Raw genomic sequence first — 15350 nt, 5'->3', positions numbered from 1 at the left:
TTCACTCTTGGGAGGCAACTTTCCAACGGGCAGAACATGTTTTCCCTTGTCACTCTCCAGCATCGTTTCTTGCCTCAGCCGTGTTTTGCTAAGATAGAGGGTTTATTGTAAACTTATTAATTACTTCATTTCTCCTGTGAGGAGCCAGGAGAAAAATTTTCAGAGGCAGCCAGGATCCGCTATTGTGTTGGCGGAGGAGCCGAACGCGGCTGACGTCATGATTCATTTTCCCCATGACTGAGGAAGGCGACTCTCAGTGCCACGTTGCGCATATGAATCAGGCAGCGTTCCCCTGGCACAGCATGTCAGGCAATTCATCTTCCACCAGGACTTCTTCAAGCAGAAGAGAAAACGCCAAACTTTCGCTATTGCACCTCCCTGCAAACCCTGCGGAGAGGAGGGGTGGGGAGATGGGGCTGCAGCCCCCCCCAGAGCACATGCTTGTCCCTCCACCTCTGACCAGTTGGGTCTACAGCAGCTAATTTCCGTGCCTGTAGACACATCAACAGGTCCCAGAGTGACTCCAGTATGCACAGCCAACGCTGCAACCACTGTGAGCATCTAAGCGAACTTTCTAGCCTGCTCACGGCTACCTTGTCTCCAAGCTTAGGAAGTATGTTCCTGCTGAAATCAAGAGGAAATCAATATACACAGAAGTTCATAACAAACTAATCTGGTTTACAGCATGAATGAGACTTACCTGGAAAAACTGAGATAATTGTCCTCCCTTCTCAAAGCAGTACCAGGATCAGACCATTGATGGACGAGTCGTTATCATGGTTTACCGTGCAGGAATGCACAGGGGGAGCACAGTGTAATTCCAAAGAAAAGAGTCACACATCTAGTTTGGGAAGTGACACTTTATTCTTACGACAGAAGAGCTATATCCATTGCAACACAAAATGTCAGACTTCAGGGGCTGCTCCATCCTCCATGGAGGAGAGGACAAGGAAGACCTCCAGCAAGGCAAGCAGGTACCCACAGCCTGGCAGCAGGCTAAAGCCAGCAGCAATGAGCGCACCCCAAAGAGCTCCCTCCCACCTGCTACGCTCCTGAGATGACCAAGAGCCCAACAGTTTCAGTGAGGAACAAAAAGCATGCTAGTGACACCTGAGCACAACATGGAAGTCACATGCTGGGTCTTCAGCTGGCCATTTATACTTGTGCTTGTCTGCTGAGTAACGGCAGACTCATGTAACCAGATATTTTGAATATAATTTCAACCCTTTTGAATGATGAGTTGTTTGCAAGAGCAGGAGGCATCCACAAATAACCTGCTACTCATGACTGATCCTTCCCCAGGTCCCAGTCCTCAGGGACCAAGCCCTTGGCTCCCATTAGGAGACAATAACCCTGGGAGCAGGAAGCAGCAGCCTCCCACAAGGCTTAGCTCTCTGCTGGGGCTTAGATTTGGGGGATCTGTTTGGGAAATGCTGCAGAAGGTACTGCTGTGGCTGCTCAAACCAGCAGTTCCCATCATATTCCCAGAGAGACGCTGAGACAGTAAGGGCAGTGATGAAGACATTTCCCAGTTCAAAGGCAGGGACTGGGTCTTGGCACAGGAGAGCCCTGGAATGGAGCTAGACTTGCCCTCCCACAGGAGGGAAATGATGCTTTTCAGAGGAATTGGTGTGGTTTGGGAATCAGCAAGAAAGAAGGGGGAAGAAGGAGCTCTCTGTAAAACAGAAGCAACCCAATGTCACAAAGTAAGGGTGGGAAGGGAGAATTCGTCCTCGCTACCTCAAGTGTCCTGCCCAGCAGTGCTCCACACCTGGTGATGGCTAAGCGATGGTCTGACGGCTGAAGAGGTCGAGGGTGAGGGCGCTGAGGAAGGCTGGGATGCTGTCCTGGCGAAGCAGGTGGAGGTCAATGAGCTCCCGGATGGTTCGTGAGAACTCCGTTTCCAGAAGCTGCATTTTTCCACCGGAGGAGCTGGAGGCCTAAGGGGAAAGAGGAACAAGCCCATTAATCAGCAGGGTTTTAATCCACCTCCGGTGACACGGGGGAGAGCTACTGCCATCGCCCTGAAGCCTCCTTTGGTGTGGATCTGCCTGTAATCAAGAGACGTTGATCTGCTGCGGTGCAGGTGTCAGCACGCACGTAATTGGGCTGTTACCGAGTTGTGCATTTCCAGTGTCCCCATCAGGACACCTGTGTGAGTGTCCCCCAGTGACAAACGGGGCAGTGGGGAGATGAGGGGTTTGACCATCCTGGAAAGATTCCCCACTGGCGCAGAACTGGGGTGCCCATGTCGGGGTCACCACCACCATCATCACCCAGGTCTTGGGTGGCAGGAGCTAGGCGCAATGGCTTTCTCTCCATGAAAACACTTATCCCTGAATTTATTCTGCTTCTGTAGAAGGAAGCAGACCTGTTCCTAATTAACAAGACTCCTTCCAAACAAGCTGCTGATCCCCCCTGCATCCCTAAAGTGTTTCTGGATGTTTAAATCAGCCCGGCAGCGCATAGCCGAGAGCTCCAGAGGAATTATTCCAGAGATGCTCTCATGAAAATAAGGAAACTCAACATGTGGGAAGACATTACAAATCTCTTGTAACATATAAAACAAGCAAAAAAAAGCTAAATGCAAGAGAAATAAGGAATGCTTAAAGCCTCTCCTGCCCCTGGAGGCACGAAAACGGCTTGTTTATTAATAAACAGCAAAAACATCACAGCACAAATGCTAATTTTTTCCCCCCTGCCATTTTCCTCTTCAAAATGCTCCCGTCCCTAATTGCTCTGCAGCTCTGCTTCCCCTCGGAGCCGAGGCGGAGCAGCACGGGCAGTGCTGGGCAAAGCCAGCATCCCCCCGGGGCGGGCAGGAGCGGGGCAGCCCCCCACCCCAACGTAAGGGTGCCGAGAGCCAGACCGGAGGATCTCCACGTGAAGGGAAAGCATGGCTTTAGCTGCTAGGAGAGAATGGAAGCGATAACCGGCCAGAGCGCCAGGGAACCTCCTTGTTTCTGATTTCGTGTTCTCAGGAGCCCGGACACGTTTGATTATGAACTTTTCATGTATGTGTCACTTTGGATCGCGGAGATCGCAAGGTACCGAGGATGCTCCCGTCACCCCTGAGCCAGGCAGGGAATCTAAACAAGGTTTCCGCATGGAAAAGTAAATTAGCTTTTGTTTAAATCTCTTCCACTTCGGCTCGGTTGTTTTTCAGCAGCTCCAAAGGATGTTCAGAGCTTTAATCCGCTGCTTACTGGAGCTACCAGACTGGCTTTCTGCGCATCTGATGTACCACTGGGTCAGATTAAAGGAGCTAAGCAGCAAGAGGGCAGCGACGGCAGATGAAGAAGCCAGTTGGAGGCACGGGGCGGGATGCACACCCGCAATCCACACAAAGCCAGAGGCGCAAGACGAGGCCGTGGCACAGCCGGGAGCTAGTACAGGGGCTGGGTGCTGTGAAAGCAGCACAGGTTTTGTTTTGCAAATCCCCCTCTCCCGGATTCAGCTGATGGGAAGCGCTGGTTTCAGAGGAAGGTCCAAGTATTATGAATGCATCACTTGCGTCTCCAAAGTCAGCACTGAGTTGGATTCATCTGAAATGGGAATTCAAGCTCTGTATGAAACACACACTGCCTCCTTCGCAGATTTAAAACACTCTTTGGGCACAGAATTAATTTTCTAAGAATTTACAAGTAAATCCATTAATTGGTTTACTAGTTTAATTAATTAAAGTAAGTTCCTTAAGAAATTTAGCATCCAGTGCCAGACTATTTGCTTGTGTTTTACGATCTCGGAAATGGAGTAACATAAATGTTTTAAATTTCCCTTTACTTTGAGCTCACTGGCGTTGTGGGTGAAGGCTCCATTTGAATAATTCCGTTTTTATGAGATTAATGGTAATTTCTCTCCACTATTCTTTATAACCGAAGTTTCTTCCTTCAGCGGAGGCAGAAGAATAATGTTCAGAGAAAGTTATGTGCACAAATATGTGCTTCTGAGAAGACTGTTATTTCCCATGGAGTTCAACGGGACTGCGGTTTCTCCCAGTTGTTGGATGGTCAAGGGAGTCACCGTCCTCCCTCCTGTGGCCTCCGTCTCCCCATGAACTCCAAAAAATCCCCCAAAACCTAAAAGCTTCCAAACCCCAGACATCTCACCCAGGTTTCTTATGATCTCTTCTGTAACAAGAACAAAGCGAGAAGGCAGCCACTTGGAAAAAAGGCAATTCTCCCTCTGCCAGGAGATGTTTACATGCTAACTTTGAGGATGGATGCCCTTGCAGTTCACTTCGTTCAATCTCACACTGCTTTTAAAAAAAATTAGAAAGGTCTTTTTTCTTTTTTTTTTTTTTTCCTGGGAGTGTTTTAAAATTGCTATCATTGTTACCTTTTGTTATTATTTGTTTTTATTGCTTTTTTTTTTCTTCACCCATCTGTTCATAACGTAGTATAGAGCAGGACATACAGATAGATTTGTTGCTTGAGTTCCACAGCAGAAGTACTTTTGCAGCATGTGCTTTACAAATAAAGTGATTATATGAAATAATAGCAATATGTTCCCATCAGTTCACAGAAATTCTTTTCAAATGCCAGCCTGCACCCTGCCTGGTGCACCGGGAGAGCCGCAGGCAGAGGAGGAAGCGCTGAGGTGGGTGGTGTGGGAGCGGGAGAGAGCAGGGGATCACAACAGGGCAGGGGGGTGCGGGAGGGAGGAGGGGGAGGACACTGGAGGGGATGCTCTGCTTGAATGAACGCTGCAGGCTCTGCTTGTTTCACACCAGTTTGGATCAATGCAGAGCATCCCTGCAACTCCAGCTCTAAAAACCAGATTTATGAAAGGTACAAAGCTTAAAATCCCAGTGGTTCAAAGCCATAAAGGCACTCAAGTCCTCCTCTTCACAGTTCATAGCTAGAACTCCCTCCATTCCTTTTCAATCTTTTTTTTTTTTTTAAATTAAAAAAAGTCTCAATCCTCAAAGAAAAACTCCTGGACATAACTCCTGCTACAAACTTGCAGGTAACAGCACATCCCAACCATTCACATGACACATTCCACATAATGCAAACACCTTTCACCCCACTGATGCACCCCCAGGAATTCGAAGTTTAGATGAAGCCAAAAGCCACCCAAACCCATCTAGGAAGAAAATGTGAAGCTGAGGAACCTAAACAAGTGTCACTGATCCACAGGGACAGTCCATGAATGGGAACGGGGCAAGAGAGACCAGAGTATCTTCAAACCCAGCCCTAACTGCTCTGTGCCCAACACTACTGACCCATCTTCCTCTGAGCTACATCACTATCGTGTGCTGCTGCTTTTAAAGATAAGTGTGGAAGAAAAAGCATCAAGATTTAGAGTCAAATGCGGGAGCAAAGGAAAAGCTGAGCCTGGGAGTACTCCCATCCGCTCCATAGTCAATGCACAGAGGAGTCAATACAAGAGGAGACTTTGGGGACCACCACCGCCTTTCCCCACTGCGCTGAGCCAGCCAAGTGCAGCGCTTCACTAGCGATGGAGATATTCCCCCCGCACCCCCAGTTTCCCCAAGCACAGAGCAGCCCAGGCTGCTGAAGATAAGTACTATGAGGGGATCACCTCACAGGTACTCTTCACATCGACCTACACTGGTTTCTTCTAATTCATGGAAAAAAATCTGCCTGCCTCACTAAACTACTGAGATTCAGGTCTACGTTATGTTTTATTCAGATCTCAAATACTTACAAAAGGAAAGATTCCAGCTTTTGCCAAGCTCTGTTGCCAGTTCAGTCTGATTTAAGGTCTATCGGGGCCTTTTCTACAAAAGCAACGGAAATCAATCTTTGCCTCGTGTTACCACACGCTCGGTTCTACTGGTGGGGGGATGCAGCTCCTGCCATAGATTTGAGGGGTGACACCCTGTTTTTCTCCTTGCAGGCTGTGCAGCCCCACAGAGCCATCAGACCAGCGGGCAGAGTTCCCCATATTGTAAAACACAAGGCGACAGGTCCATTTACCACATGGCGACATAAACTTGCAGCGGCTGCTCCTGGATCTGCTCGGAGAAAGGAGCCGTTAGTACAATTGTTTTTCCAGGAGAATCAAGATCAGCTGCCGCCTGCCAGAAGGAAACATCATAAATCTTCCTCTTAACCCTGGAAATTGGTAAATTATTCAAGGCTTTCGAGTTTAGGTATACATATAAAAGTCTCTCAAATAACCACCAGCGTGGTAGAAAAGCGAGTTCTCCTCTCCAGCAAGGACTGTCTCAGCAAGGAGCAGGCAACGCAGAGGATGGGTAGGAGCAATGGGCACTCCCAAATGTACCTGCTGGGGGATGGACCTGCAGCTGGGAGGACTGGACTGGTAAGGCAGCAACGCATGGACTGTAAAGGAGGCTCTCTTGACTGTCGTCACTTCAAGGTAACACACAGGGTTTCTGACTGCGCTGACTCTGCTGAGACGGTCCTTTGCCCCCATGGTGCTGTTGCACAGAAACCCTCCCTGAAAGCCAAGTCCCAGCATTTACTCCTCTGCTTGTTCCATCAGCTGAGAGGCAGCGATGTTAAAGGCTTGACAGTGTCTCCTTCGGTCATTTACAAGCTAGTATATGGTTCAGAAGTGCACTCTGGACTACAGACACCAATTTTCAGTTTCTTGAATGCCCTTTTCCTCTTCTCTCTGACATATTTTGGCAGCTAAAAACAATGGATGTCCCCACTCTGGCTCCAAAAGTGCCATCAAATATAAACTGCCATGCAGTGTGACTTCAATCATGCAAAGGACGCTTCCTGAAAAATACCGGTTGAGCATAAGACGCAATGTCCTGTAGGCCTTCAGACTCTGGAACAAGATTGAAAAGAGGGTGGTTGCATGCCCCAGTGAGAAGGCTGATGTGGAGATGTGGTATCATGAGAAAACATGGGGCAGAAATAGGGCTTCAGCATTCAATACAACCTGATAAACCTCATCTAGGCTCCCCTTCCCATGAAAGGTTGGACCAGATGATCTTTCAAGGTCCCTTCCAACCTAGGCTTCTGTATGATTTCAGCATAAAGTGGGGATATCTACCTCTGATTTCCACACCGAGAAAGCACAACTGTCTCTGGGGATATGAACCACATCTTCAAACATGCACAACCAAGTGCTGGAGATGGAGCTCCCAAATGGCTTCTAATAAGCTGACAACAGCGATAGTGGAGCTTTGTGCCAAGCGCAGCAGGCAAGAGAGTCGTGGCTCAGCTCAAACACCTCCTCAGTGTGAGGGAGGGTGAAGTCTAGGACTTCAGCAGGGCTGCCAGAGTGGCCTTCCACCCCTTGGCACAGTCACAAGCCTTTGCTTTGCAGATGCTGCTTGGCCATGCTCTATAGTAGACAGCATTTTTCAAGGCTAAGATGTATTAGGGGTCAAAATGAGCAAGTGAATCATTGCCCACTGACATTTACCCTGCGAATGTATCGTGGAGGCTCCATCTCAACTGCTATGCTCCTTCCATAAATCACTGTATGGGCTGCATCCCTTCACACAACTGCTCTGTATACACGTGGCAAACAGCTCCGTGCATGCTGAGGGAAGGGGCACCACGGCTTCACAACCAAGACTCCATGCAGAGCTTCTCCGAGCTCCATTTGGGTCCACAGGCCTCTCGTGTTATGGAGCATGCTGCAGCAATGCTCTCCTCTCCCTGCCCCAGTTCTTACTGCCATTTTCCTTGTCATTGTGGTGTTCTCTACCCTGAAGCCTACTCCGATGTAGGTTATGCACATCCTCCCACCAGATCAATCCCTTTGGCAATTTGCCTTCATCATTCCTCAGACCTCCTCTTCATGCAGGACAGTCACTCCCTCTTGCCCAACACTTTTCCCCATCAGCAGAAGTCCTCAGGGTTGGCCATGCTGTCTGATCACCTCCCAACACCTCTGCAGTGCTATCACCGCGTGTACCACAGAGCCTCTGCCTCCCAGTGCCTTGGGCACACTGGTGGTCCTGATGGCCCCTCGCATCCCTGACGCGTTCCCCACCGCCGCCTACCTCGGCACCCGTTAATACACACAAACACTGCCACAGCCCAACAAACCCATTTGAAAATATCTTTTAAGAAGCTGCCTGCTTTGACCTTTAAATGAGAAAATCCTTTTGTTTCTGCCTCTTGCTTTGGATGCTGAGATTTTTCTAAATGTCAGAGGCCGCCTTGTCCACGTGCAGATACTGAGGGGGGATGTGCAGATGATGCCGAGCGGTTTGGCACCCTCTCCTCGCGCTTGCAAAGCTGATAAATCACCGCTACGGGTCACTCCGGACAGGCACACACACACACATGGGGTAACCCACCAAGCACAATGCCAGCCAAAAAACTGGAGTGCCCAGCAAACACTCAGGGAAAGCACGCACGGATGTGTACATGTGGAAACTATCTGCTGAAGTTACAACAACCCAAACAGGAGGGTTTGAGATCTAATTGCTCAAACTTGGCTCTCTCGGGTGATGATATCATTATGAAAATCCCCCAATTGAGTTACACCTCACCAATCAATCTCTCCTAAGCATCACGCGCTGCTCAAATACCAGGTCCCCAGGTAGCCACTAAATCACTTTAATTAGAGGCTGTTCATTTAAAATTAGAGAAATATAAAAAAAATAAAAAACCAAATTGTACCACAAGATGTGCTTATGGCTGGAAATATTTATGAGATTATTTAGCAAACTGTTTACTGGTTTACTTCTTTTTTTTTGTGGTAATGGGTCGGCTTCAGCTGGCCTGACAGGACGCCTGCCCAAGGTAGCTCTCGCAGGATGTGCAGCTCTTCATCAATCAACTCACCTACCTCTCACAAATGACCATTCCTTGTCTGCAGCAAAGTTTTTCTCCCTTTAATATCCTCTTTGTAACCCAAAAGAGGAAGAATACTTCTTTATAATAATTGCTTCTTGCCAAGACCTCTGACCTCTGTGTCGCCAGCTTGCTATATAAAGCGAATTTATGAGGCAGAGAGGGATGGATGCCTGTAAAAGGGCCTTCCAGGAAATGTAATGAAAAAGCTGCTTTTAGCTGCTGAGCAAAGAAAAGCAAGCACCTGGCAATGCCAAGAAGAAAATTGAAAGCTGGGGTGGGATAAGTGAGAAACAGCCCTGCGTGCACTGAGATTTATAGCAAACATTTCTTTTCTCTTTCTTATTATTCAACATTGAGATGAAGCACAACCCCACGACGTCTTCGGCACAAGAGGTCAGCTCATATCCTTCCATCTTAATCAGAAATACGACCCAGGCACCAAGCACACGAGTGACAGAAGCGATGGGCTCCTGGATGTTGCACCAGCTCAGCAGCACAGAACCACGGAGCGGGACGTATCGCACAGCAGCGAGTTTCTCCCTACAGCTACGCGTTTTGATCTCTGCGCGCTCTCCTGCACCTGATGTGAAAAGATGAAACACGTTAAAAAAGAGCAGGGACACGCGCTGAAGCACCTGCACCCCTCTTGATGGGGAAAACTGGTTTGGTGTTAATCCTGGGGGACGGTGCTCTGCGCAGCGGAGGGCAAGTCAGCATCTTCTCTCAAAAAGTTTCTCCCACAGGTTAATGCCCTTTAAACTGTCAAAGGTGATGCCATAAAAATAAGATCAAAGGCTTTAAAATAAAGGAAGCATATTTTTTGATTCATGCTATTACTATTTTATATCTGAATATTCCTATAGAGCTTTCCATCCCGGAAGACAGGCCTTTGAGCTGCTGTGATTTCACCTATCACTGAGGAGCAACCCCCAGGGTAAAATGTGACAGCCATTATCAGGGTGCATTAATGTTACTCAACAGTTCAGGACAGATAGAGACAAATATATCCAATTTAAATCATAGGTTTGAAGAACTACTGCTCAGTGTGGATTAATACCCATGCATTTTCCAGAAGTGCTTTGAGAGTTTTAAAGGACAAGTATTGAAACTAAAATTCCCTGTCTCGTCTCCAGGATGCATTCAGCCTCCCACTATTGTGCTGAAATTGAACATTGGCATTGACAAAGAGGGAAGAGGGTACCATAAACGAGTCACCCATAGCATCTACTTCTGTATCCACCAGTTCTGATGGGGATCTCCAAACCAACTATCAAGGAGATTCACCCTGTGGAGATTTGTAGAGGTAATATCTAGAAATGGTTCAGGTGAACACAAGACTGGTGAGAGTAAATCACAGCAGACTATTCACATCACAGAGACAGGAAAGTGGCATGGGATGTCCCCCCTAAACTAGTACTGGCGCTTGGCTGTTAGTCAGAGCTTGAGATCCTACACTGTAACTTTTTAACAGGCCTCAGGACGCTAAATAGTGTTCACCAAATATGTTTATAAACATCAGCCATGAAGGAGTGTAGATGAGAGCAAAGCGCAGGGCTCACAGAACTTTCCAACTCCATCCTATAAAAATCCAAACTATGAAATCGAGCCTTTAAAGCAAATACCTCAAAGAAGGGGTCAAGATCTTTACAAAACAGTGTCTTCCTTGACGTAAGGGGAAGCTGTGCTGGTCCCCCAGCCACAGGTATCTCTGACTCACAACAAAACCCTTCAGGAAAAGCAGCCAAACACACATTATCCCAACTGCTGGCACAACCACGCGCTGCAGAGCTGGACCGCTCCAGCACCCGGGCTGCAGCTTTCCAGCCATCTGCGAAGTGACCGTATTGGAGTGGTCAAGCTGCAGAGTGAGTAGCTAACAAGCATTAACAACATCTACCCCATGTGTTCTGTCTAGTAAAATGCCAGCCCATCTGTCTGCAACATTAGCGACTCCATAGAAGCCATATGCAGGAGAGACATAAATTAGGGACAGAAAAATCTCCCGTTACTTTCTCTGAAATGACTCTGCAGTTGTAGCCTGCAATGCTAGGGACTGGGTGTTATTTAAGTTCTGTCCTCCCAGCCAAATCACAGCCTCACGCAGCTCTCCAGCCCTGTCATCCAGAGGCAGTTTCTGGTCTGCGCCTGGGCCCGATGAACGTGGTGGTTTGGCACAAAGGGAAAACGAGGTGCAACTCAAACCAGGTCCCAAACCTCTCTCCCAGGAGAGCCAGAACCAGACAGACAACTTGAGGGAGATACCAGGGACTGGTAAATGAACCCAGCGCACAAGAATCCCTCATTTAGACAGGGAACTCATCCCATTAACCAGAGAAGTTGCTTATCACATTCCTCTCCATCTCCCTTGCTGGGAGAAGAGCTGGAAGCAACGGAGGAGCAGAAAACCAAGAACATGGACTTCTCCCTCACCTATGGGAGAAATGCAAAAAAAAAATCTTTGTGGGCTTTAATGAAGACGGTCTACTTCCCAAAGCAGGAAGATACGCCACTTGTGAACTGCAGCTGTGAGCATGAGGTCTGCAAGAGAACATGAGCAGCTAAGTCTGCAAAACCCTGCATCGATGAGAGACAGCTGGAACCACGGTGAATTTTGATGGCAACTTTTTGCAAGCTGCCGCGTTGCCTGGGAGATAGGCATCCACTCCCCAGAGCAAACCACCGCTCACCAACAGGCAGAACTTGCTCACCACTGAGTCACACCAGGCACACGCCGTTCCTCTGCTTTAGCAGCTTGTGCATCACGCTCCTGCCAGGGCGCTCTGCTATCCCTTTTCCGGATTAGAGCAAATAAAAAAGCAGGAAACCCCAAGACTCACCCCAACTGAAGTGCCTGCACATGCCACAGGGTGCAAATAGGACATACAAACTTCAGGACTCACCAGCTGCCAACTGGAGAAGAACTCCATCATTTGGGAGCTGGGCGTCTGGTCTTGCAAAAGACGGAGAGTGAATGCACGAGTCTGGGAATGGTTAAACGAGCAGATTACACACGCCTGCGAGGCACGTCTCACTGGAGCAACCACTACTCTGTGATGCAGCAGGCATCGCCATGTGATTAATACATTTATCCTCCTCATCTTTTTGGTATCCTTCTGGAAGTCTTGTCATAAGTGGGGCGGACGGAAGGCTAAAGAGCTGAACAAGAAGATCCTGTGACAAACAATGGCTCAAGAGACCATAAGTGATAAAGTTAATGACAAGCAGACAATTAGACCTTAGATATGTGGCTGAAGGATGGGACAGTAGATGGAGCATGCCTGTTCCCAGCTCATTGAGTTTGCAAGGCTTGTGGGGGAAGGAGTAACAGATGGACCTGATGGCAGATTACAGCTGAAATTCTCACCATGTTTATTCATTACCCTCTTCTAGTTCTTGTTTGTCATAGTCTGGCACCCTGGGCTAAAATGCAGGTTTAAGCCTTACATCAAGGAAATCAGTGACAGATATTAGTCACCTCTGCGCAGAGCCAGTGCTCTGCATCACAGTCAGCATTATGGAGACGAAAGCCACCGTTCAAACAGGAGCAAGAGGAACTGCTCAATAATTACCTCTTCCTACGGGACTGCGTGACTTGCTTATAGTTATGATCTACCAAAGTAGAATTTAAGTGTTGGCTTTGAAAATAACATAAGTTGCTGTTGCAACATCAATAACCAAATTTCACAATCTTAGCCTGAGTTGAAGTAGGCACTTTTATTGCTCTTGCTTTTTTGCTGGCTCAATTTTTTTTCGTTTTTCTTCATTTGAAATCGCTATCATCAGCACAACCGTCAACAGGACCGAAGTGAGCATGAGTTGTCACTACTCAAAAAGTCAAAGGAGGAAAGGAGAGTTGATTTTGAACATATAAAATGCTTCTTTTCTGTCTTAAAAAATAAGTTTTAACCCTTAAAATCTCACAAACCTCCTATGGGAAAGCACATTTCTCAGATTGCATCTATAGAAAGAAGTCAAGATTTATACTGGGGGAGATGATGTCACAATTTCAAAAATTCCACCATTTCTTTCTGAACTTTAAGACTTCCGAGTGCTGGTGGTTCCAGTAGGTGTATTTGTGGAGTTGCCCAACCAGACTGGTAGTCCACAGGCAGAAAAAACTGAAGACCAAGACAGTAAAGAAACAATTATCTGGCCTGTGCAGGTTGGGTGTATTCTGCTTTCAGGAAAGGGGCTTTTAGTGGGAAAATCAGTGTGAAACAGTCACAGGACTCTTCACTCCTCCAGCAGATCTGATCTCGCCGATCTTCCTTCTTCTCAGGAAGACCACAGCTAAAGGGACAGAGGTTGCAGCTAAGGAGCGAATAAACAGGAAGATTTCAGAATTCAGTGAAAAAGAAAAAGAAATTCCACTCTGTCCCTCGAGGGGACACTCAGACCTTTGGGCTACAATGCATTTGCTGAAAGCTTCTGCTGTTACCGCCTGCGCTGTCATTTGGCAGCAACCTCCTGAAGAACACGGCAAGACAGCGCTGCTGGTTCTCATGTCTGGATGAACATGCTCCTCTTCCCGTAGGAAAAAGGAGAGGTTTTCTATTTAGTGAATGCACCATGTTCGAGCAACCTCCGAGGAATCTGCCTGGGGCCCTGGCCCTCCCCATCTGACACACATCTGACTGGTTGTCTCTTCCTGCTGGTGTTCTCCCAGTGATGTGCTGCCATCCGCCAGTCAGCTCCTTTCGCTGGAGGTGCAGGGAGGAGAAAAGATTTATGCAGACACCATGTATGCAATTATGAAAACAGAAGACAAGACACCCAGATATCACACAAACTGATGCATTTTTGCTGGCAGGCTTTTTGCATGATCCAGTAACAGCTGTCACGCTCCAGCCTCTCTCATCCGAGCACCGCTACCACTTCAGCATCCTTCCACATCCTTTCAGAGGGCTTTCTTCCCTTCCCTCATGCAGCTTGCTCCAGATGCCACAGCAAAGCAGGCAGCGGCACGGGATGCAAAGGGGAGACGGCGTGATTGGTTTTCATAGCAGCATTAAAATGAAATGTTCACTTCTTTAGGCAAGATGCTGCTCATTAGCAATGACCTCGAGGCAACCAAGCTGCTCAACCAGCAATCTCTCCCACTCTCCAGCTCTTTTAAAATTTGCCCTTTTCCTGTGCCAAGTCTTTCGGCAATCTTCCCTGAAGCCCGATAGCAATCTGCAGACATATACATATGCTGTCCACTGCCTTCTGGAGAAAGGTGGTGGTGGGGAGCTGATATGCAGCTTGGGCTTCCTATCCTCTCCAAACACGTCCCCCACTCCGGATAACGTTAAGGAAAGGACGTGCCTACAAGTCTCCCTCCCAGCTCAGCTCCTGCCATGAACTCCGCAGCCTGGGAGCCTGCTACTCCCCATATCCTCCTGGCTTTCATCACTCTGTGCTTATGTTTGCTTTTGTAAATGGATTTAACCTTTCTAAAATTAACAGCAGAAGAGAACTTCTTCTGGCAGAAAATCAGCTTTAGAAAGATGGAGGAACGTAACATTTTCCAAACATTTGAAAACCGCAGAGTAAAAATATGTGTTGTTCTCTCCACTGCATGCTGGTTTTGCTCGTTATTCCGAGTGTTAATACACTAATAGATCCTCTCCTGATTAACGGCTGCACTAGGCTCTTTCTAGGAACACATATGGTTCCTTCTTGCCACAATACTGGAATAGACAGCCAAAATATTTAAACAGTGACACTAATAAAAGGTTTTACCCCCCCATCCTGATGTAAATAACTAAGGCTGGAGCCAACCCTTTGCTCTCTACGCTTCTTATCTTTCAAAGAGTTCTTAGTCAAATCTGAACACCCTGGCTGAGGCCCCTTTCAAATAACTGGGCTGCCTGCGGTTGCAACACTGCAGCAACAAAGCCACCACCTAAAATCCACTCACCCTGCGGGATGCTCTGCGTCCAGCTGAAAGGAGCACATACTGGTTGGGCACATAATGAAACTGGGCTTTTAAAGGTAGGCACGTCCCTGCACGGGCTGGTTCTACCTGCAGGGGCAGAGGAGGATCCAGGATGCTGCATACGAGGAGTAGAAACACATTTTTCTTCCCCCACATTCACAAGGTTAAAGTACTGCCCTGAATTAAGCTGATTTTCAGGGGATTCCAAATGCTTCTCTCCCAGCTGTCTGCACTCAGCAGCATTCATCCCACCTGCTGAAGGACATGGGAATTACCCAGAAAAGTATGTTGCAAAATTCTAGTGGAGGATATTGGGCTTGTTTTGAGTTGTGGGTCAATTGCCAATGCAGAATTGCCTAAAAGATGTGCTCCTTCCTAATTTTTTCCAATGCTATGCCATTACCTTTCCTCTCTGCCATAGGTCCTGCAAGAATCCTACCTGTCTAATGCCATCAGCTGCTGAGGTCAACAGCAGATTCAACTTTGTGCTGCTTGTCACGCGGATGATCAGCTCCGTTGCTGGCTAAGAGTGGCACAGCCCTACTGCAAACTCCTGAAATTAAAAAAAACCTTTTTACATTTCAAGGAGCGAGACCTGCAAGGGCAGGTGCTCCAGGTTTGTACTCCAGAAAACATTTATCGCTACAGAAGTGAAATGGTGTGAAAAT

At 47.7% G+C, this 15350-nt stretch overlaps 1 protein-coding gene across 1 annotated transcript in view; it reads right to left on the bottom strand.

Moving 5' to 3' along the window:
* Positions 1-840: 840 nt before the first annotated feature.
* Positions 841-15350, bottom strand: part of MAD1L1 (mitotic arrest deficient 1 like 1) — a 366820-nt gene continuing 352310 nt past the window's right edge. The window contains exon 18 of the mRNA XM_086760107.1: positions 841-1940. Coding sequence (XP_086616233.1) covers positions 1782-1940 — 159 coding nt within the window. The 3' untranslated portion in view covers positions 841-1781. The remainder of the gene's footprint in view (positions 1941-15350) is intronic.

This window comes from Chlamydotis macqueenii, chromosome 15 (assembly GCF_036417535.1).
Source record: "Chlamydotis macqueenii isolate bChlMac1 chromosome 15, bChlMac1.mat, whole genome shotgun sequence".
Classification (NCBI taxonomy): domain Eukaryota; kingdom Metazoa; phylum Chordata; class Aves; order Otidiformes; family Otididae; genus Chlamydotis; species Chlamydotis macqueenii.
Note: the sequence above shows the minus strand (reverse complement) of the source record. Positions and strands in the feature narration are given on the sequence as shown.